Source organism: Silurus aristotelis, assembly GCF_946808225.1.
Source record: "Silurus aristotelis genome assembly, chromosome: 21".
Taxonomy (NCBI): Eukaryota; Metazoa; Chordata; class Actinopteri; order Siluriformes; family Siluridae; genus Silurus; species Silurus aristotelis.
The window spans coordinates 5,722,362-5,746,459 of record NC_139594.1 but is presented as its reverse complement, the minus strand read 5'-3'; the positions used below and the strand labels follow the sequence as shown (position 1 = coordinate 5,746,459).

The 24,098-nt window shown below is 36.2% G+C and overlaps 1 protein-coding gene across 1 annotated transcript; it reads right to left on the bottom strand.

The window, feature by feature from the left end:
• Nucleotides 1–1,425: 1,425 nt before the first annotated feature.
• Nucleotides 1,426–19,387, bottom strand: LOC310716618 (uncharacterized protein). The gene is made up of 31 exons (XM_083523901.1): nucleotides 19,306–19,387; nucleotides 18,680–18,747; nucleotides 18,494–18,562; nucleotides 17,899–17,931; nucleotides 16,666–16,707; nucleotides 16,260–16,307; nucleotides 16,024–16,068; nucleotides 14,876–14,914; nucleotides 14,736–14,780; nucleotides 14,177–14,218; nucleotides 14,029–14,067; nucleotides 13,774–13,908; nucleotides 13,576–13,620; nucleotides 13,422–13,466; nucleotides 13,048–13,101; nucleotides 12,883–12,930; nucleotides 12,601–12,645; nucleotides 11,888–11,926; nucleotides 11,719–11,763; nucleotides 11,585–11,632; nucleotides 11,474–11,509; nucleotides 11,316–11,366; nucleotides 10,819–10,860; nucleotides 10,657–10,704; nucleotides 8,333–8,374; nucleotides 8,161–8,199; nucleotides 7,498–7,551; nucleotides 5,124–5,159; nucleotides 3,001–3,036; nucleotides 2,256–2,300; nucleotides 1,426–1,932 (listed from the first exon to the last, which is right to left on the bottom strand). Exons 1-31 carry the CDS (start codon nucleotides 19,314–19,316, stop codon nucleotides 1,898–1,900), a joined length of 1,449 nt encoding a protein of 482 aa, XP_083380027.1. The 5' UTR covers nucleotides 19,317–19,387; the 3' UTR covers nucleotides 1,426–1,897.
• Between the last annotated feature and the right edge of the window lie 4,711 nt (nucleotides 19,388–24,098).

Here is a 24,098-nt window from a genome sequence, read left to right as displayed (position 1 = left end):
CTACCTACAGTTTTCCATGCTTTCCAAAAGATGTTCTCTGTGTCAGAAAGGTGAAACTATTGACCTGCATTAAGCGAAGAAGTCTGAAGAGATTGCTGAAACTAATAAAATTGAGGTTTAGTTTAGTGATGAATCATCATCTTCGAAGAAGAAATGGGTTTAAATGATCACTTACATGTTTTGGTGAAATCAAATCAAAACGGTCTTCATGTCTATGTGTAATAGTAAAATTAAGAGCATTTTCACATAAGCATAATGATAGGAAGTATGAAGGTTGGACTCTGGAGAAATGGTAAGAAGAGAGGCAGATAAAGTGATGCACCATCAGTGCTCGTGCCTACTGTACAATCCTATGGGGGAAGTGTTATGATCTGGGGATGCTTCAGTTGGGCAGGTCAGGGGTCTGCAATGTTGTGTTAAAACATGAGCTGACTACATAAATATACTACTGTGAATGACCAGGTTTTTTCCATCAATGGATTTTTTTCTTTCCCTAATGGCACAGGTATATTTTAAATTGTGAAAGAGGCAACATGAGACATAAGTTTGGATTGGCCACCACGGAGTCCAGACCTTATCTCTACTGAAAATCTTTGGGATGTGCTGAAGAAGACTTCATGCAGCATCTTACTCTGCCCTCATCAATACAAGATGAGGAGCTGGTAGTGGTTGAGGATTTGGAATTTGGATCTGAAGGTCGTGAGTTTAAATCCCAGCCACACCAACTTGCCACTCCTGGTCCCCCTGAGCAATGCCCTTAACCCCATAGCTGCTCAGTTGTATGCATGAGATAAATCACTTTAAATAAGGGCGTCTGCCAAATGCCATAAATGTAAATGTACAAGATCTTGGTGAGAAATTAATGTAACTCTTGTTGCATAAGCTTATGGAAACAATGCCACGGCACATGCATGCCATAATCAAAGCATAAAAGTGCTCATACAAAATACTTGTGTTTTTGTGATGCACATAATGTGATGCACAATATGTACAACATTTTTGGGGACACCTGAACATCGGATTTTCACTCTTCTGGGAAGATGTTCCACTGGATTTTGGAGGGTGTTTGGGAAGATTTGAGCTCATTCATCCACGAGTGTTAGTACAGTCATCTATTGATGTAGGTGAGATGAAGTGGCCTGGAGTGAAGTCAGTGTTTCAATTCATCTCTAAGGTGTTTAGTAGGGTTGAGGTCAGAACTCTATAGCAGGAGATCTTTCACTCCAAACAATATGAAGCATATCTTCATGGAGCTGGCTTTGTCAACAGGAGCATTGTCATGCTGGAACAGGTCTGGATCTCTTAGTTCAAATAAGGGAAATTTAATGCCACATCCTAAGACATCCTATACAATTGTGTGTCTCCAAGTTTGTAGATTAAGTTGGCCTCAATTCCTGTGGCCAATCAAAACACCAGAGATCAATGTTCAAAATAGATGTTAAAATTTTAATGTGATTTTCAACTGACATTTGGAAATGTACAATATATGACACTTGGAGAAAGTATTGCTCGATACAGCTAGGCATGGAAATACAGCGAGACATAAGAAAAGAAGTTAAAAATGAAAATTGGAATTTTACGGTCTGCTTTTAACAAGGTTCAAAAAGGTCAGTTCTTTTTTTCTTTCACCCCATGACTAAATTTATCCCTCAACCCTTCACATTAAACTATTTCAATACAATGTGGCTGTAGAAAACAGGTGCCATAAAATATTCCTTACAGTGTCGTCTTGTCTTGGTGTTTAAATAGTTAAACTTAAAATAAAAAAAATAAAAAACTGAGACACTGGAATCAAAGCTAAGGCTATTGGTTGGGGTCGCTGTTCCTCTGCCAGGCCGTCTGTTCCATACACTGAAATCTGTAGCGCAGAAACTTCACACGTGGCTTCATGTGAAAATCAGCAGGTATCTTCCAGTTCCACATTTTCTGCACCTTCCAGGAGGACACAATCCAATTATTTATTTATTCCTGATCATTTTTTTTAATCCCCATTTTGTCCGCAATTTAAGAGAGAGAGAGAGAGAGAGAATCTGCTCTGCCTACTGATTTATACCTCTATATCTTACCTCACTCTAATGTACCACACCAGTGTCCAGCCAACTGTGTTTCCGTGAAAATAATAATCTGTCTTTACACTGATTAGTTGTACATACGTTTTTTTTTTTTTTTTTTTTTTTTTTATAAGCCATATGTCTGGTCTACTGTATACAGCATTAAATATTGTATGTGTCAGAAAAAAAAGCTTTAAGACCCACCTTCAGGACCCTGACCAGATGTGTGGTACTGTTCACCTGCTGAAACTGGACAGAACAAGCAAAACCAGCAAGAGAAAAGAGCTATTGAGCATCTGGTTATAGACATTCAACATTTTTTATATTATTTCCAAAAAAATTGCTTTTTTTTTTTTTTTACACTTTCAAGCTTTTAACCTAAAGGTAGATTCACACTCGATTCACACAGTATGAAGCCAAAAGTGTACAATGTATGAGGCATACAAATGATGTGGCACAAAAAATGGGGGTATGCAGTATTTGCAGTGCATAGAGATATCACACATGTGGGCGGGGATGTAATGTAATGTATCCTAAATATCTATCTATCTATCTATCTATCTATCTATCTATCTATCTATCTATCTATCTATCTATCTATCTATCTATCTATCTATCTATCTATCTATCTATCTGTCTGTCTGTCTGTCTGTCTGTCTGTCTGTCTGTCTGTCTGTCTGTCTGTCTGTCTGTCTGTCTGTCTGTCTGTCTGTCTGTCTGTCTGTCTGTCTGTCTGTCTGTCTGTCTGAGCCTGTCAAAGCCAAAGCCAACGTCTGGACAGTTACAACATTCAGACCATGTACTAGTTCCAGAATTCATGTGAGCACACGCTTTCCTTCCAAAGCTCTTGAAACCCTGTGGTGTTAAACTGCTGCACATAAAACCATGCATCCACTGTATGTAAGGAGTACTGTATTATTTTTTAGCTGTTAACTTCCATTAAGCTTACCAGCTGGTTGTGTCTGTTCCGTAGCACCAGGTTGATCTGTTGATGAATGAAAATGAGTAACATAACTGATTGTCTTCATAAGGAAAGTAAATCAATGCTCATTAAACCATGGTCTGCCTGAATACTCGATTCGGATTGGCTGGATGGTGTATGATCAAACTGTTGAACGCACACAGCGTTCAGTTTCATCACCATTATATATTATTGCTTTCCCTTATAAACAGTTACCGTAATTTCCGGACTATAAAGCGCACCCATATATAAGATTGTTATTTTGAACATAAATAAGCTGTCTATAAGCCGCAGGTGTCTACACTAATGAACTTTACACAGGCTTTAACGAAAGACACTTTACACACGGTGTAACGGGTGAAATATGTTGCGCTTCCTTTAGGAGCATAGCGGTATTTTGGGAATAGGCTGCCGCCGGATTTTTCCGGTATTTCTGCGTGTGCAAGACCAAGGAATATGTCCTTATTATTTTCTGTGGCTCATTTCTAAGTTTCTTTGACTAAACCGTAACGCTGTTGCCAAGAAAAATAAAAAAGCACGAGTTTTGGAAACCTGTCTGTGCTTATATGATTTCTGTTGCAACTGGAGTTAGTGAGCTCTCCCTTCACCCAGACTCAACGCGTTACAACGGCTTGTATCTCAACAGTAGCCTACCAAGAAAGTCATTGTTTACTGTCTTCCTCCTTCCTTTCACAACCATTTCTCTCGGGGAGTTTTTCATTTGGCATCGTCGTGCGTTTAAAAAAAAAAATTTCTCTCGATGCCGTGCAGCTCAGAACACAGGTGAGGTGCGTTTTTTTGTTTCCGTTCGGAAATTTCATTGGTCTAATGTTATGGGGTTTATAGTTTGTGAAACCGGGAAAAACCCAGGAAAAATTCATAAATAAGTCGCTTTGTTGTTTAATCCGTGGGGTTCAAAACGTGGGGAAAAAGTAGCGGCTTATAGTCCGAAAAATACGGTATATACAGAGTCAGTTCAGAGTTCGCTTCCTGATGTTCTCCATGGAGGATTTTTTAGTAGCATTTAACCAATACAGGGAATAAGATTTTAATCAATGAGCTTAGACACAAGGTAAAGTAATGAACTGAGAAGAAATTGTTCAAATGAGAAATATAACATTACTCAGCACCAGGAGTAAACACCAACAGCTTCATTATGCAGCACAGACACACACTTTGTTTGTCTGTGCAATAATGTTTTCCTTTTTTATTCTTTCTAACTAGTTCTTAAAATGAGTTCAAATAAATGTAATCATATTTTACTACTTGATCTCTGTGTATGATTAGAGCAGACAGATCTGGCAACCCATATGTGAAATAGATATTAAAATTTTCATCTTTTGGGTCAGTTTTGCACTTCGAACATACACCAATCAGGCATAACACTATGGCATTATAACATTATGAATTATAACGGTGAAGAGAATACCACTGATTATCTCCTCATCATCGCACCTGTTAGTGGGTGGATATATTAGGCAGCAAGCAAACATTCTGTCCTCAAAGTTGATGAAAAAGGATTTGAGCGAGTTTGACGAGGACCAAATTGTGATGTCTAGACGATTAGGTCAGAGCTTCTCCAAAACTGCAGCTCTTGTGGGATGTTCCTGATCTGCAGTGGTCAGTATCTATCAAAAGTGGTTCATGGAAGGAACAGTGGTGAACCGGAGACTGATGCATGCGGGGAGCGAAGGCTGGTCCGTGTGGTCCGATTTCAACAGACGAGATTCTGGAGCTCAAATTGCTGAAGAAGTTCATGCTGTTAATACTCGATGGGTCAGAACTGTTTCAGCAGGAAGAGTGGGACCAACACAATATTAGGCAGGTGGTCATAATGTTCATCAGTGGCCATAAAGTTATGCCCGATCGGTGTATAACTTTTCAATGCTAGCATGTGACCAGGGTATAAACAAGATAATCCATGGCCAAGTGTGCACTATATACCATTTTAATGCACTCTGCTTCGCAGTTGTTTACTTCTGCATGTAATACAAATAGGAGTAACACAAACCTAGCCATGGATGATCCCATACAAATAGCATTTTGTGATATATTTAAGCTGGGTGTCTTTATTTAACTATTTAAAAACTTGAATAAGAAAATGAACTTACTCAGACCCCTGAGAGTCCCTTGAAGTTCAGCTACAGCTGGAAGACAAATTTGCAAATGTAAAAGCCTGTAATGATTAACTTTGATTTTATCCATGCTATGGCAGACCCACCAACCTGTTCCTGTAGCATCTGTCTGTGAGGAGACTCCAACTGGATCCCCTGTGACTGAATAGAGTTGCTATGTTATTACCTCTGTACAACCTCACATGACCTCATCAGGTCACTGTCACTGAAGGGTGCTTGCTTTTAAAACGTCACTTACCTCTGATCTCTGTCTGAACCACATTACTATGTGTCTGTGAGGCATCTAAAAGTGGTTTGGATAACACCTTATCAATAGTAAGACGATTCTTACTGCGCCTAAACTTTTTTTTTTTATTTTAGCTGCAAATGAGATGTTTGAAACATTCAGTGGAATAATGTTCGGTGTATAAAGCGAACTCACCTGTAATTCCGGCTCTATTATCAATCACAGAATCTGCAGTTGAGAAGGACAATCGAATGATGAAATAGCTGCATGTGAGGCTGAACAGATCCATCGTTCCGCATGTTGAACGTACACTGATTACCTGTATGGTTTGCGATTCCTTCAGTCACACCAGTGCTTTCATACCCTGCGTGAGATTGCTTTTATTAGTTAGTGAAATGACTTCATGTTCATACTTTCCTTTCCTCCAATGTTTTTATTTAACAGTGATCCGTTTACCCCAGGAATTGGTATTACGATAAGCTTAAATTGAACTTGTTTTATAAGGTGATGGTATTATTTTCAACCTGAAGCAGTATAAATTATTATTTCATGACCTAGGCACTAAAAGAATTAGTTTTCTTTGAATAATGTCTCAGGTTTCTGTCTCCATGTCCATCTTCAACCCCATGCTGAAGGATTGCTTCTCTACATAAGATTATATAAATATAACTCTGGCCATAGAGCTTTAAAATCAGGCCATAGAGCTTAAATCCTAAGAGCATGAGAAGGTAAAGTCAGAGCGTCAAAGAGCAACTTAGAACTGTGATGGGTGTTTCTGATAAACAGTATGCAAAAAAGAGATTTTAAACATTATTAGTATATAAATATGGAATATTTCTGCATTAAATCAAGTCCAGTCCAAGTACAACTTGTACAATTATTGCATTATCCAAAGCAACTTCCAACTGAGCAGGTGAAGGTTATAGGCCTTGCACAAGGGCCCAGCAGTGGCAAATTGGTGGTGGTAGGATTTGAACTTTTGACCTTCTGATTCAGCGACCAGTGCCTTAACCACTATTTTAGTAAATTTTTTCTCCTCCCAACAACCAATCAGTGTGGTAGTTTTCAGGGTGCGATTTTTTTTTTCTTCCTATTTTGATATATTATTTTTTATTTATTCAGTAACAAAAATTATTTTAAATGCAGTTAAGTACAATACTTCAAACAAAAAAATTCACAAGTAAAAGTAAAATGACAGCCTTTAAAAATTACTTTTAAAGTACAAGTACACAAAATAACTACTCGATTACAATAAAGCGAGCAAATGTAATTCGTTACTTTCCACCTCTGATACTGTCACAATGATTGTCATATCCAATTCAGCGATATTTACTGCTGATTACTATCAAGACAAACAAAGAGATATGACCATAAAGAGATTGAATTTGGGCAGGTGCTACAGATTCCTTTTAGAAATGGAATGTATTTGAGTGTTTGATTTAGACTTAGACTCAAATCGGCTTATTATGTTTAGTGGAAATGCCACCAAAAATGAAAAAGTCAGTCGGAATGCAAGTCCCTTTGACCGTGGACAATTTATATTGATAATTAAAAAACAATCCGTATCACTCCATGCTTACTGAGAACACTGGACCATTTTCTGTAGTTATACTTATCAATAAACATTTGTTGTGTAATGAATGTGAGGAAACATCTAACCAGCAAATACAAACCTAATGTATTTGATGGTCTAGAGCTGTAGATGGAATCAGCCATGACTGAAATGTAAAAACAGATGTCACTGATGTCTCCTTCGTTAGTTTTCCTTATACTTATACAGCCATTATTTTGTTTCTCGTGTGCATAATCTTTAACTTACTTGTTATGTTAATCTGTTTGTGTCCGTTAGTCACTGGTTCACCTTCTAAACCTGCTAAACCATAAACTTAATTATTCAATCCATCTATTGCAAACTCAAAATCCTAAAGTCTTAGAATTCAGTACAATAGTTCAGTATATTACCTGTCACGTCCGTTTGCGGTCCCACCCCTTCAGTGTGTGATGTGACCGCTGTGTCCGCTTTGAGCAGAGAATTGGTTCAAATTATAAGCTGTCTTTTATAGCATTTTTCCACAATATACAAGTCAAAGGATTGAACTATATCCACAAATTTAGCAGACTTACAGGGGATTTTGGTGACAGGGCTAGCAGTAGGGTACATAACATCCAGGGTTTCTGCTGAAAAAGCAAATAGGTAAAAAACAAAATCAGATCTGAGACCTGCAGCTATTACTCAGATTCTTAGAAAAGATTTAAGAGCTAAGCCTATTTAATATCTAAATAGTGAAAGGGGGCACAATTTTACTGCTGGGTTCCTTAAACAATGATCGTTGACATTCTCTGCTTTTGAACTCACCTGTGTCTGTTTGTGTAATGAGTCCTTGATGTTCACCTGCTAAGATGAGAGACATACCAATTAAATGGAAAGTCGTTCTTTTATATTCCATTAAAAAGTTTTGCTCTATTTTATTCTGTGTTCTTTTGACTTTTGAACTCCTGGTTTATTTTCGATGTAACATCCTGCACATTACATATAACTTACAAGCAAAATCTCTTTGATTTGTCTTCCATAGCAAATATAAAAACAGCCCTCTGTGAGGACCAGATATAAAATAACCCCTTTGGATGTTTTTAAACTTTAGACTTTTTGGTGCTTACTGGTGTAAAGGTGGATGCCGATCTCCAAGGCATCACCTGTAAAATGCATTACACAAACCTGGATTTGTACTTTCTATTTTTCTACATTTTCTAATTTAAATGATGGATTTGCTAGTACAACTTTTATACCTTTGTGGATGTCTGGAACCGGTCTGAGACGGCCATTGCCTGGCAAGAGAGAATAAAAAAAGAAAAAAGAAAAAGAAAAACTCGAACAAACTTAGATTTCATTAGCTGACTTCACACTATGAAATAAATTCGGTTAATCCAGCATTAGATCTTTGCTTGTATTATATCTTACCATTTATATTGGGTGAGTCAGCACCATTGTTATCAGCTCCCTCTGTGGACCAGAAGCAGTGGATAAATCAAATCAAATCAAATCAAATCAAATCAAATCAAATCACTATATTAGACCTAATCACTACATCAACCCTAATCATTATATTAAACCTAATAACTATATCAAATCGAATCACCATAAATAAACCCTAATCACTTTATCCACTATATTAAACCGAATCACTCCATCAAACCTAAAAATGTTACAATAGACCTAATCATAGTTTCAAAAAATCACTGCCAATCTTAATCACTATATCCAAACAAATCACTATATTAAGCCTAATCACTGCATCAACCCCAATCATTATAGCAACCCTAATCACAGAAACCCTAATAACTATCTCCCCATATTAAACCTAATCACCATAAATAAACCCTAATCTTTATATTAACTATATCAAATCTAATCACTTTATCAAATTGAATCCTTATATCGACCCTAATCCCTATATCCACCCTAATCCCTATACCGACCCTAATCCCTATATCCACCCTAATCCTTATATCCACCCTAATCCTTATATCCACCCTAATCCCTATATCCACCCTAATCCTTATATCCACCCTAATCACCACATCCACCCTAATAACCATATCAACCCTAATCCTCATATTGACTCTAATACCATTGTCCACCCTAATATTTATATCAACAATAATCCCTATAGCAACCGTACTCACTATATCAACCCTAATCCTTATATCGACCCTAATCACTATATCAACCCTAATCACCATATCAACCCTAATCCTTATATCGACCCTTATCCCATTATCCACCCTAATCCGTATATCAACCCTAATCCCTGTATTAACCGTAATCACTATATCCACCCGAATCACTATATAAACCCTAATCCCTATATCAACCCTAAACACCATATTAACCCTAATCCCTATATCCACCCAAATCACTATATAAACCCTAAACACCATGTCAACCCTAATCCCTAAATCCACCCAAATCACTATATAAACCCTAAACACCATGTCAACCCTAATCCCTATATCCACCCAAATCACTATATAAACCCTAAACACCATATCAACCCTAATCCCTATATCCACCCAAATCACTATATAAACCCTAATCCCTATATCAACTCTAAACACCATATCAACCCTAATCCCTATATCCACCCAAATCACTATATAAACCCTAATCCCTATATCAACTCTAAACACCATATCAACCCTAATCCCTATATCCACCCAAATCACTATATAAACCCTAATCCCTATATCAACTCTAAACACCATATCAACCCTAATCCCTATATCCACCCAAATCACTATATAAACCCTAATCCCTATATCAACTCTAAACACCATATCAACCCTAATCCCTATATCCACCCAAATCACTATATAAACCCTAATCCCTATATCAACTCTAAACACCATATCAACCCTAATCCCTATATCCACCCAAATCACTATATAAACCCTAATCCCTATATCAACCCTAAACACCATATTAACCCTAATCCCTATATCCACCCAATTCACTATATAAACCCTAAACACCATGTCAACCCTAATCCCTATATCCACCCAAATCACTATATAAACCCTAAACACCATATCAACCCTAATCCCTATATCCACCCAAATCACTATATAAACCCTAAACACCATGTCAACCCTAATCCCTATATCCACCCAAATCACTATATAAACCCTAAACACCATATTAACCCTAATCCCTATATCCACCCAAATCACTATATAAACCCTAAACACCATATCAACCCTAATCCCTATATCCACCCAAATCACTATATAAACCCTAATCCCTATATCAACTCTAAACACCATATCAACCCTAATCCCTATATCAACTCTAAACACCATATCAACCCTAATCCCTATATCCACCCAAATCACTATATAAACCCTAATCCCTATATCAACTCTAAACACCATATCAACCCTAATCCCTATATCCACCCTAATCCCTGTATCGACCCTAATCCTTGTATCGACCCTAATCTTTATATCAACCCTAATCCATATATCCACCCTAATCACTATATCAACCCTAATTCCAATATTGAAACTATTTACCACATCATACCCAAACTCTGCATCAAAACTAATCACTATGGTTTAATCATTAAAGGTAGGATCTGAATGTGATAAAAACCTTAAATGTTGCACATTGATCATTCACACACTGGTGACCATTCCTAACTTCCATTTTGGTTTGTTGCTGATCATTTGTTGTTATGAACTAGCATTGCTCTGCTACACAACATCTGTAGTATCTGTTGTATTTACCTGTCGTATCTCCAGGGGAGCCGAGTTGAGCACCGTTGTCAGAGGTCACTGAAAATGTATAATTTAATCATTTATGTATAACAAATGTGATGAAAGACAAAAGCTTACATAGATTTCATCTTGATTTAGTACATTTTGTAAATAGCTGAAAAAGATGTTTACCACTGGCATAAGCAGCTGGACCATTTTCTGCAGCGTGAGGAGCTGGATTAGTTGGGTATGGGAATGAAAGATTTTTACATTATTAATTAGAACTTATAAATATATTTAGTGTTTGGGCTCGAGTTTCCTAAAAGGCTAAGATCATATTAACTTTTGTTTAGTGTAATACTCATGCAGCTATTTAGCATGATTTATTTGATGCTTTTGGAAAATTAAATCTTAGAACATTATGGAAATTTGGCAAGTGATGGGATGAGTGTTTGTTTCTTCCATATGAGCCCATGGTCTTATCTCATTATTACTATTATATTATTATGCCTATTATATTATCTTGTTTCTCAATAATAATTAAAAAACAAATTAGTCTTGGTGTAAGCCTAGAGAGATAGAGAAAGGGAAGAAGAAGACGAAGAAGAAGAAGAAGAAGAAGAAGAAGAAGAAGAAGAAGAAGAATGACAGTGTAGATATACTGTATGTCATGTAGAAAAAGCCATTACCTGGTTGAGCTGAACTGATAATGGCTGGAAATCCAGGATCTAATCCAGCTCCTGCAAAAAAATGACCAATAAATGACATTTAAGTGATACCACTATCCTTAGGAATGTACAACAGCTACCCTGCAAGTTTATTTGGTTGGGCACAAAGGGACACTAACCTGTTGACTCTACCTGAAAATTAAGTCCCATGTGATCTGCTGAGACAGCATTATTAATTAGACAAGTGGGCATAACGTCTGAGGGAGCGTCGGTGAGGTCTAAAGCCATACCTATAGTGTCGGTGTAAGGATCTGGAGAAAAGCCGTCCCCAATGCCACCTGCACACAGACACACCATGAGTGGGTTTCAGCAAGCAGACATACAAAAAAAAGAGTTCGTTCTAGGAGCAAAAATTGATGCTCACCCATTAAACCAATAAGGAAGTCATGGCTGGAATGGTCTATAATACCTGTGCAGTTAATGGACACAAAGAGCACGGTCTGAAACATCTCTTACACTGTTATACAAGATCAATGAGGAATCCAGTGTCTCTAGATCAACTGTTAGTGCACTTTGTACTAACATTTACATACCTGTCATTTCCAGATTGGAACCATATGAATCAAAACCACCTGGGAAATAAAACTTGTTACATGTCTTTTCCTCAATTCTAAAATAAATCCAAGATTTTAAAATGCAAACACCCTTTACCAACATCTATACTGTATGTATATATTTATATATATACATGCATATACATACAGACTCTGTGTACCTTTATATGAATAGAAGGTCTATAGATATAGATTCTATTGCACGTCTTTGAGATTGATTGCAACTGACTGCACCCCAGGCCTCCTCACCCCGCATTAGTCCCTGACTTTACTAACACCCTTGTGGCTGAATAAGCACAAATCTCTGCAAACACACTCCAGAATTTGGTGTAACATATTCCCAGAAATGTGGAGGTTATTATAACAGCAAATTGAGACTAAATGTGGTTTGGGATGTTCCAAAAGCACATATGAATTTTATGTTTAGATGTCCATATACTTCTGTCAATGTATACATATATGTGTGTGTGTGTGTGTGTGTGTGTGTGTGTGTGTGTGTGTGTGTGTGTGTGTGTGTGTGTGTGTGTGTGTGTGTGTATATATATATATATATATATATATATATATATATATATATATATATATATATATATATATATATATATATATATATATATATATATACACATGTATATAAACACACATAAACACACAGAATTTAATATATTATATGTGGTTAGATTTAAACATACCTGTCAAGTCTATTTGAGTCGTGCCTTCCATGAAATTATTCATGCCTGTGTAAGAACCAATCAATGAACAAATCAGTCCACAATATAATCATGCCTAATCTAGCATCATAAAAAAGGTTTCTCGCAATTAGTCATTCGATAATGAATGCCTGTGTTCTAAACATTAAAGGCAAAACTCACAATTAAATATTAAGTCAAATTAAGTCAAACTCAAATGTTAAAAAAATTTCCTTGAAGCTTTTCTGTAATATCTTTAAGATCAGCAACGTTTCATGTTCTCACCTGCGTGTCCTGTCTCCTGTCCATTAATGAGATGTTTGTGTCCATTGCCTGTGGTGGTAAATCTTGATCACAACTGGTGCTTTGGCCTCGTTACCAACATAATGATATTTATTTTTATTTTTTTAACTCTTATACATAATGCATAAGATAAAACTTCATACTTACCATTGGTCTCAGTCTCTGAACCCGTCTCTGGTTTCTCTAATATTGACTCTGAGCCTATGTTTATGTAAATAACATCAGAATCATGCATCATGGGTTACATGTACAAGGAATTTGTCATGTGCTCATACTAAAAAAATATGAAAAACTAGAGAGAATGTAACACAACTAGAGAATGTAACGCATATATGATGACTGTTAGTGATAATGTTAGTGTTTGTGGAGGCAGATCAGATATAATATTGGGTCCTTGGTATTGTTGATGAGGTCAGTTGAAGATAAGATCATGATTCAGTCGTGATGTTAAATGTCAGTGTGAATTGCAGAAGAACTGTTTTTTTTTTATTCTGTGCTGGTTTCATACGGCATCATCTTACCTGGAGCTTCAATCTGAGATCCAAGATGAACTGCCTGGCTTTCACCTAATGCAAGAGAAATACTTTACCAGATTGTTCATATAATCAGGGTAAAAAAGGGGAATGTCAAGAAATTATTCATACAGGGCAATATTGGGATTTATATTCAACATACCATAGTCACCAATGTCATGTGCAGTTCCATCTGTAGTTGTTGCTTCTACACACACACACACACACACACACACACACACACACACACACACACACACACACACACACACACACACACACACACACATTCAGAAATCTTAATGTATGGCATCTTGACTCCACTGAGGAAGGAAAATAATCCCAGAATGCTTCATCATACCCTCTGTCTGTGACTGGATTTCAGAGGAAACAAAAGCTGAGCCACTTGTGTGTCCTGATATCATCAGACTTGACACATGGCTTGAAGACATTTGGCCTGAAGACACATGACTCAGTGCTACTTGGCTTGGTGACCCTAAAGAACAAACGTGATGGGCTAATATCTTACAGTAAGATAAAAAACCAAAAACCTGGACAAATCAACCTACTATATTTTAAAGTATATGTGACATGCAACATACAATTAAATAAATACCATGAGAAGCAGTGTCTGAATAAGCAGTTTCAGCTGCACCTGCGAAAGAGAAAAAAAACACTATGAAGTATAAAGTGGGAATTTTAAGATTGGAATTACAATTCTTCATAAGTCATTTTTGATAATTGTTTATTAAAATTGCCATTACCAGGGACTTTGGACCCTGAGCTCCCATGACCATGAACTGTACCTAAAATAAGGTGTTGTTAAACACAACAACGTGTCATGTTACATAACTTCACATTTCACCTTTATATCCAAAAATCCACAGAAATCATTCACCTTTTAATTCGGGTTCTCCAGTTTTACCTACTTTGCATTTTTGTTGTATCTACTTTTATTGCATTTTTTATTTGTTGTACCTACTTAAATTTTTTGTTTTTTCTTAAAAAAAAAAAAAAAAGAAAAAGAAATTTTATCAAAGTCCACCATTAACAAGTACAGGAAAGTATTAATCCCAAACTTATAAAGAGGCCTCTTTTCCCCTAAAACCTCCAGGAAAGTGAATTAACTTTGTGTTTTATGTTTTTTTTTTTTTATGCCACAACAAAGTCTACATGCCCACGCTTACTGTGTTTCCTTCAGATGATGACCATGTGCTCTAGCGCTACTTAACTAAAATGTGTCTGATGTATGCACACTGCTTTGCAAGAGACCATATTTTGGGTCAGTTTGAAGCTGATCGAATCACCATCAGAGTGCATTACCGTGAGAACTTGAAGGCAAAGCTTGAGAGTCTTTTCCGTTACTTCCTGTAACCATATAATAATATGGTTAGGCAGCATGTAGATGGTTAAATAAAACTAACCAAACATCAAACAGTGGCTGGAAAGATGAGTTTTATTACCATCAGTTCCAACTGCCTGGACTGAGGATCCACTTGCTGCTGTAACACAACAAGAGAAGAAGTGTTGTTCAAATAGAATAACTTAGTTACAAATACATTTACATTTACACATATGTCACTTGACATATGTCTTTTTCCTGAATGACTTACATTTATCTTATTTGTACAACTGTGCGGTAGAGGGTTAAGGGCCCAGAAGTGGCAGTATAGAGTCAGGAGTCCAAAATCTTAACCAGTGAGCTACCACCCTCACACAATTAACAGATTTAACCTCTATAGCCTCTAGGAAAAGTCAAGTACATTTACATTTTACATTTACACTAGATGGAAAAAGTATTAAGAAGTTTCCTCTCGGACGTGGTTCTTCCCCAAACTTTTACCTTAAAGTTGTTAAAAGTAGCAAAAAATTCCATTCAGTTGAACTAGGACACACAAACCTGTGCACAAAGCCAGATTCAAGAACATTGGTGTACATGGGCTGGTGTGGAAGTTTTCAAGTGCCTGCTATAGAACTCTGACTTTAACCCTACTTGCGATGAATTGGAACGATGACTGCACCCCGGGCCTCCTCACCCTACATCAGTACCTGGCTTTACTAAAACTCTTATGGCTGAATGAGCACAAATCTCCACAAGCACACTCCAGAATCTAGTGTAACATCTTCACGGAAGAGTGGAGGTTATTATAACAGCCAATAGGGACTAAATGTGGAATGGGATGTTTAAAAAAACCACAATCTTCGAGTCAGGTGTCAACTAAGTCTTACATTAATATATTATGTATTATTTATATGGTTCATGAGCTTTACAGATGTGGTGAAAGAAGACATGCAGGTAGTTGGTTGACGGATGATCCGCTGTGGCGCCCCCTAACGGTAGCAGGCGAAAGAAGAAGATCTATACCGTTCATCAGATTTAGAATCAGAATCAGGTTTTTTAGCCATTATCATTCATAAATAACACATGACTCTTAATGACTCCTAAACATCAAAATCATTATAATATAGTTTAGGAGTTGAGGAATTGAGGGACGAAAACTATTTCTTGCTTGTAAACTTTTTATGTTTGGTTCATACACGACTGATCACCATAAATTCTTTTTTTTATGATTTCATTAGCCTGTCTTTGGTTGGGTGAAGTGTAACTTACAGCCAAGGCTTGCCTGTAAAGCACCAGCTCCATTCACTTTGTGACCTAGGAAATAACAAGATGTTGTCTCTTACACTTCATTTCCCTAAAAGCTTCCATAAAAGTACATTTTATAAGCCAAGGGGTCACCAGGTTTCTATCAGACTCACTCAGGACCATTCTGTCACTGAATACATGAGAAAATTGGGCTAATGGACTTGTTTCTTAAGTTAACGAATAGAGTTTACTCTCCTTACCGTTTGGAGGTTCGCCCACCGGAGAAATGCCAGGTAGAACAGTCACACCTTGAAGAGAGCGAGACCTTCATTGCAGGCAAGGTTACAGTCTACTAAAATACTTCTTAGCAAACTCCCAACCATATCTACCTCAAAGCTTTCTTTGAGCCAGACTTGAAAATCCTCACCGGACTAATTTCAGTTTTCTGCTTCCATGAATGTAATACGAAGCCTTTAAGGTATAGTATGTCTACATACCTGAGCCCTAACCAGATTATTAAATGATTGACTTTGCAGACTCGGCAGTAAAGGTAGCTTAAGCTGTGCCCACTGAGCTGCTTTTCACAGGTGAGGAGGTTTAGTGTTCTCCCAAATCCCAAAGAGATCTATCCCCAAAGCTTAAAAAAGAGGATTAGCATCATCTTACCAGGGCCCTTGGGCACCTTTGTGGCTTGCTGGGCTCCAGCTCCTGTTGAGAAAAAGAAATCCAGAGAAACAAGAAACATATCCTTGAGGTTCCGCAAGATCAACTCTTGTCCGAGCAGTTGGTTTGGTCCTGGCTGGGTCAGTAAGCGCAGCACAATGCCACTCTGTCAGACTTACAAGACCTTGTGCATTTTATATTTTAAGGACACAAATAAATCTATGCAGTTCTGTATTATAAATCGGATTATAAGTGTTTATATGATGCTTAGAAATGGGTTTATGTTTGTTATGATCATTTTAGACATAATGTTAAAAACACACAATTTTTGTATGATGTATGAAACATCAATCCCTGCCTTATATGTTCTTGGGTTATTGGTAACACTTTACTGTGAGGTCCACAAATAGGAAAAATTGTGCTGACTAATATTATTTTATAATATCATTAATTATATTAAATGATGAATTGAGACAAACACCAATACTTAGTGTACTAGAAAATGATGTTACCAGTATAAAAATCCTAAAAGTAGCTATTAATAATGGTAATAGTTCATTTTCAATATCTTGCAAATGATTATATATCATGCTACTAACAGTATAATGACAATTGCAGTATTTTTACATTTTACATCATTAGCAAATTATTTATGCTATCTACAAAATGTGGATTAACCCCAAACTAGACTTATCAAATAATTCGAGACAATTTTGCTATTTAAATCCAGTTCCAGAAAACATCGGTGACCAAAACCAACTCAATTTATTGGAACGATGTTACAAAAAGATGCAGCGAATCGAGCTGTTCTTTAAAACATCTGATTTTGTATTTATGACACTGAAATGGGCTTTTTAATTTAAACACGAGGTACAGGACAACAAAAAATATCAAATATTATAACATAACTTTGGCTAAACTACACAAACTTTAATTCATTATAAATACTTAACAAATAGTATTATTAATGGCTGGTCATGTGACTCTGATGCGCACAATGTATATGCTTTATTATCTCCTGACAAGCGCATGTATCAATTTATCATCAAGTAAACACTATTTATTATTTGTATATTTTTTATTTGTGGGCCTTAATATAAAGTGGTGCCATATTTTTTTTTCTAGTAATAAATACGCAAAAGATGTTATAGATACACAGCCAAGGTTGGCTAATTAAACCATGGGTGAAGTTTTTTTTTTTTTATTTTGGTGGTAAGTTGCTAACTTGTCACCCACCCTTCATATGTTGACCTTTGGAGTCATCATCATCTGAAAAGAAAGGGAAGATGGATACAGTTTATAACAACTGTTCACAAGTTTTTCACTTTGTTTTCCCGACGATTTCTTCTTCCGTTGACGCATTTGCTATTGATTCACATTTTTCTGCATGGCTATTCGGCTATTTAAACTAGTAAAAAGAAAGAAAAGTGTACGAGTGGTACTCATGCTCATCTCATAGCAGTACAATATCAGAAATTGAGTATGGTTTTGTTTTAGTCCTTGTTAAAAAATATTTAGGATTTTTTTTTTAGGACTTTTTAAAATATTTTATTAAACCACATGTTTGTAGCTACATTTTCACTTATTAGCACATATTATTGCTATATTTATTGTAGCATCTCAATCTGCACTAGTTATTTTATCTCAGACATGTGTGAGGATTTCTTTTTTTATAAAGAATTTATATAAATATAACTTTATAGGATTTTATATAAATATCTATTTCAGAAAATAAAAAGACAGTTTCCGAATTTTCCACATTTTTTCTCTTTGTTTTGCTTTACTGGGTGTGGATGCTCATCACAATTGAAAGTGGATCTACATTTCCTACCCTCTTCTTCCTCTGAGAGCTCTTCCTCACCCTCCTCTGCTTCAAAATCATTTTCCTCGGGTTCTTTGTCTAAAAAAAAGAGAGAAAGTGTCAGGGATAACAATTGCCACTAACAGAAATGTTCTTGCATGAGATCTTGCATTTAGACAAAGGATTAGTTTTGAAAAACATGGAACGCCATCATACCTTCGACTGGAGCAGCTGAAACTGCTGTAGCCAGAAAGACAATTGCTATTGAGGCAACTACAAGGTTTCTGTAAAGTAAAACATCTTTTGTAGGTATTACACAAATAAAAAGGAAAAAGAATCTGACACAACATAAAGGACATTCCCAATATTCCCAATATTCATAACACATCATACATGATTCTTGTCTGTCATGGGTAATATTTGTTAATAAAGGTTATTAAAGGTTATTACAGGTTATTATTTTATATGCACGGAGACTAAAATGATATGTTGGAAAATAGATATAACAAACAATTGTACTAAGAGGCCACACATCCTCAAGTCATTCTTGACTTCACTATACATGTGACCAAATCCAATTAAAATATATAAAACATATTAAAACATTGCTTCAAAACACATCAACCGCAACAGACCAGATTCTTCATTTCATCACCACAGCATACAATATTTTATTCTGAGGTTCATAGTTATATATTATACATAAACAGTACATTTCTAAACACTCACTGATTAAGGTGTCATACTCTCATCATTACCTGCCAATACCATTTACTTATCTCAGTTGTTTTGTTGATTTGGTGCTACATTCATCGAAATCATTCACCATGTAATTTACTTACCGTGACAACATCTTTAGTGCAGGTTTAAGTGGGAAACTCAAGAACAGACATAAAGCACAAGAAGCACACAGGATTTTTTGACTTCCCTATGCTTCAGTGGGCACAAATATTTGTTTTATACCGTCCCATCCCCCATCTTGGTAAGGGGCAGGACTTTATTTCTAACCACAGCCCTTATCAATCAAGCTACTCCCATTATTTGTGCACAAATTAGTCAATAATAATAAAACAAAATACATGTATATTTGATCAAATTTGGGACGAATTGCATTTCACCTTCACAGTTTATGAAAAAAAAAAAAAACTATTCAACATTTTGTATGCCAGGATCAAAGCAGGCAAATTAAATATTAGGCTTTCCATTTACTTTATGTACTCTATGTACAGTTCCTGGAATGTGGATAACAATGGAGGAGCTCTACCCATTGGCTAGAGCACAGCTCTTTTTCAGATGGAGCATCAACTTCCTCTCTCTCTCTCTCTCTCTCTCTCTCTCTCTCTCTCTCTCTCTCTCTCTCTCTCTCAGATCCTCCTAGATAGTGAAATAGACTGCCATCTGGATGTACAATGTATGGACTGTAGAATGTGCAGCATTCCCAGTTAGATGACCTTGTTAGCAAAACCTTAATTAGCTGATTATCCAATCCTAGGCTTTTCTCTTTTTTAATCCTTTGATAATTGTACTGTGTGATTGTACCGATCAGTTAAGGATCCTAATATAAAGATCTTGCACTATTTACAGTGTACATAGGAGTTTCATTATCACATGGGCCTTAAAGATGTGATTCTACATGAGGGATATGTATTCATATGCATTGACAATATCAGTGCCTGTGCAAGTTTAAGAGGATTACTACATAAATGCTGCTTTACTGTTATTGAATACCTGCTGCCTCAGAGGAAGATTGCATTCCCGTTCCGCTTGCCAGTTGTCACCGGTACCTCCTGCTTTAGAATGTAATTAACGAGAGCAGGCACCCATACTTATTCGTTTAATAAACTCCCTATGATCAGCTACATTACTATGAACAGGCTCTCATTGTTCCGTTCTGAAACCTAAGTCTCGAATTGCTTTGACAAGTTCGTTCTAGCAGTAGAATATTTCATCTTTGAAATACTTTTTCCCCCAATGATTCTTTATCAGTTTGCTGCAAACTGACGTAAAGCTTGAGTCAAAGGTTTCCTGTCACCGCAGTTGTTTTAAACATCCATGCACAAGCCGCCTTTAAAGTAAACAGTGTTACTTTGGAAATGAGAGCTCCTATCTGCCTTGCAAGATCAAATGAATGGGTTCAGAGGTGAGGATGTATAGAAAGGCTACATTATTACATGCAAGAGGGGTCTGCTGGTCATCTTGCCAAGATTTCTCTTAGCCAGATTTGTGTCTTATGCCTCTCCGGCTTCCTGCAGGCCTGCCTGCTCCAGAACAATAGCCCTCTGTAGTGTGATGAAACCATAGCAGCTTTGGAGCCTATCTTGGGTGATGAGATTAGATCCAGAATCCTTGGAGCTGGTTCCATCCAGTTTGGCTGGGGTTAGGGGTCAGGCAGGGAGGTTATGTCTTTGCTGTTCACAGAGAGTTTGGTGTGCTATGTTGATAGAATTAGGGTGACAAGAGATGTGTTACTGGGAATTCACAGACTTGGCAAATGCTTAAATCACACAACAAGGCCTACAGGTAATTAACTATTAGGTTTAAATGCGGTACAACATGCTGGGAGTACAAGACACTAAGTAAAGAAAATCCATTTAGGCACAAATCTCTTTTTCTCAAGCTATGTTAAAAACATTTTTTTATCTTATTGGTCAGGAAACAGCCCTACTCTAGAAACATGATATTGGTGAAATTATGGAATGAGTGCTGTTTCAGTCTCCCAGACTTTTATTATTTTGTAATTAATTAGTGATATATTATCTTCAGTATTACAGAACTAAGGGAATAAGTGTGGGTGAACTACAGGTGGATATTACGCTTTATCAAAACATCAGCTTGGTTTCCTGCTTCCTCCATCACATCTCACATAGACTTACTCTCACTGCTGTTATTTAAGGCTCAAAGCTTACCTCATGACGGGTTAACAGCTGTAATTTAGGCATGCTGTTCTGAAACAAAAGTGATATGTAAAGATATTAAAACCATATACTAAACCTATATGCTAAACCCATCTACTTAAACTATATACTAAACCCATGTACTAAAACCATATAATAAGCCCATATAAGAAATACATACAGGTATACACAACCTACATACTAAACCTGTATAAACAATATATAAATATATATAGAAAATTGATATACTGAACATATGTAATAAACCCATATACTATACCTATATAAATACATTTATAAACTAGACCCAAATACTATATCCATCTTTAAATGTATACATTAAACCCATATGTTAAACCAATATACTAAATCCATTGCAAAACCTATATACGAAATTCATATACTGAACCTATATACCCACATAATCAACCAATGTTCTAAACCCATATATTAAGCCTAAATACTAAACTCTTATACTAAACACACATAATAAAAAAACTAAACCTATATAATAAACTATATACCAAACCCATACACTAAACCTATATTCTAAATCCACATAATAAACCTATATACTAAACCTAATTACTTAACCCATATAATTAATCGTTAATACTAAACCCATATACATAATATATACCGTATATACAAATAAATCTGTATACTTTAAGCTATTATAAGTGGGAAGTGGTAACTCAATGGTGAAGGCATTGGACTTTGGATTGGATAGTGACAAGTTCAAATCCCGCCACTGCTGGGCCCTTGAGCAAGGCCCTTAACAATGCTCATGTGTAAGTCCCTCTGGATAATGGCGTCTTCCAAATGCCATAAATGTAAATGTAATATTAACCAAATACTGAACCCATGTACTAAACTCATATACTATAAGAGTGAGCTAGCTATTATATGAATCCATTACCTTATTACACTAATACTTCATTTATTCCATAAATGAAACTCCACAATTTTATTATAAAACTGATGCCCTGTCCAGGCAGGGCTAAAATTACAATACATGTGAAAAAAAACCCCTGTGAAATAAGTTTGACTGAGTGTGAATGAGAAGCTGTACATAAGGTAAAGGTAAACCTTTTCTCACAGATATCAGTCCCAAACCTGAGCAGACACTGAAACCCTCTTACACCGTAAATTAAAGTGTAATATTTCAGAAAAGTTTCTCGTGGCCTTCCTAGCCTTTTTGACTTTTTGGGAAAGTGGGTCGCTGTAGGCTGGGGCATATAATACGTTTCCAGGGGGGTCAGGCTTCATTGGCTGTCTACTTTTGGAAATTTACTCTGGTTCTTCAGTGGGCTCTCTGTCCGCCTCTGGTTGTGGTGAGATGGCTGGCTGCTTGTACCGACTGGGAAATAAGGCCTGCTCAGGCTGGCAGGGCATAGGCTCTTTGTTTCTGAGCTGTTTAGTAACTTTTGTCTGAAGCACTCCTCCTTCCTCCTCCTCTCTCCCCTGCCTTACTTAAGCACCCGGCTTGGACCACCAAGTTTAGTCGATATGTAATGTGACTCTGAGGCCCCTGCTCTGAGGACCATTTAGAGGCACATGTGGAAACGTATTTCACTGAGAAGGGGTCAAATGATCTTGCCTGCCGGGTGACTTTAAGATAAAAAAAAGAATGATATAAAGCTCTTTTTTGGCTTTTCATAGACCTCCTGACATATGAGCTAACTTTAAGATTATTTTTGTGATCTGATAACATTCACCTTCAAATGCAGGCAGGTGGACCCCATTTGAGCAAGTGTTTATCATATGTACTCATGGGTGACAAGGTAAGCCCACCCAGACCATCCAGACAGGAGTAGGCCTTTGTGCAAACATAAAGTACAAATGTAAATATATATATATATATATATATATATATATATATATATATATATATATATATATATATATATATATATATATATATATATATATATATATATATATATATATGTGACTCTACAATTTTCATAGTCATGAAAATAAAGAAAACTCTTTGAATGAGAAGGTGTGTCCAAACTTTTGGTCTGTACTATATATACATATTTTTATCTGTTCTAATAGTACCGTAAATGAATACTTTTAAAGTTTTTAATACTCTAATCAATATGGACGTGGAGAAATATGGATGCTATATGCAAATATATGTTTATTATTAGTAAAACCAAACTCAACTTCGAGCATGATTACGTAAATTACGTAAATCATCAGGATACCAAATGGACCTTTTGCTGTGTTTCCACACGGACGGTTTTAATTGCCGGATGTGTGCATCATGGTGGAGTTTGGTGTAAAGAAAGGATGTTATGAATAAATGTGTGTTGCGTCGTTGGTTTTAATTTCCCCTCTTTAATATTTAGTTATTTAAATTTGTAATAAAATAGTCAATCAGAAATGTGTGCTGCATTAATCGTGCATTGATGAAATTAGTGCCGTTAAAATGAATTTGCTTTAACGCATTATTTCATTTTGAAAGCCCTTATATATATATATATATATATATATATATATATATATATATATATATATATATATATATATATATATATATATATATATATATATATAGTTAATTCATTACAATAGTCTATTCTTTTCATTTTCATTCTTTATATTTTTCAAGAGAAGTGGAGGAGAGTGGAGGTTTGGGTTGGTACTTTAAATGTTGGTACCATGACTGGTAAAGGGAGAGAGGTAGCTGATATAATAGAGCAGAGAAAGGTAGATGTGTTGTGTGTTCAGGA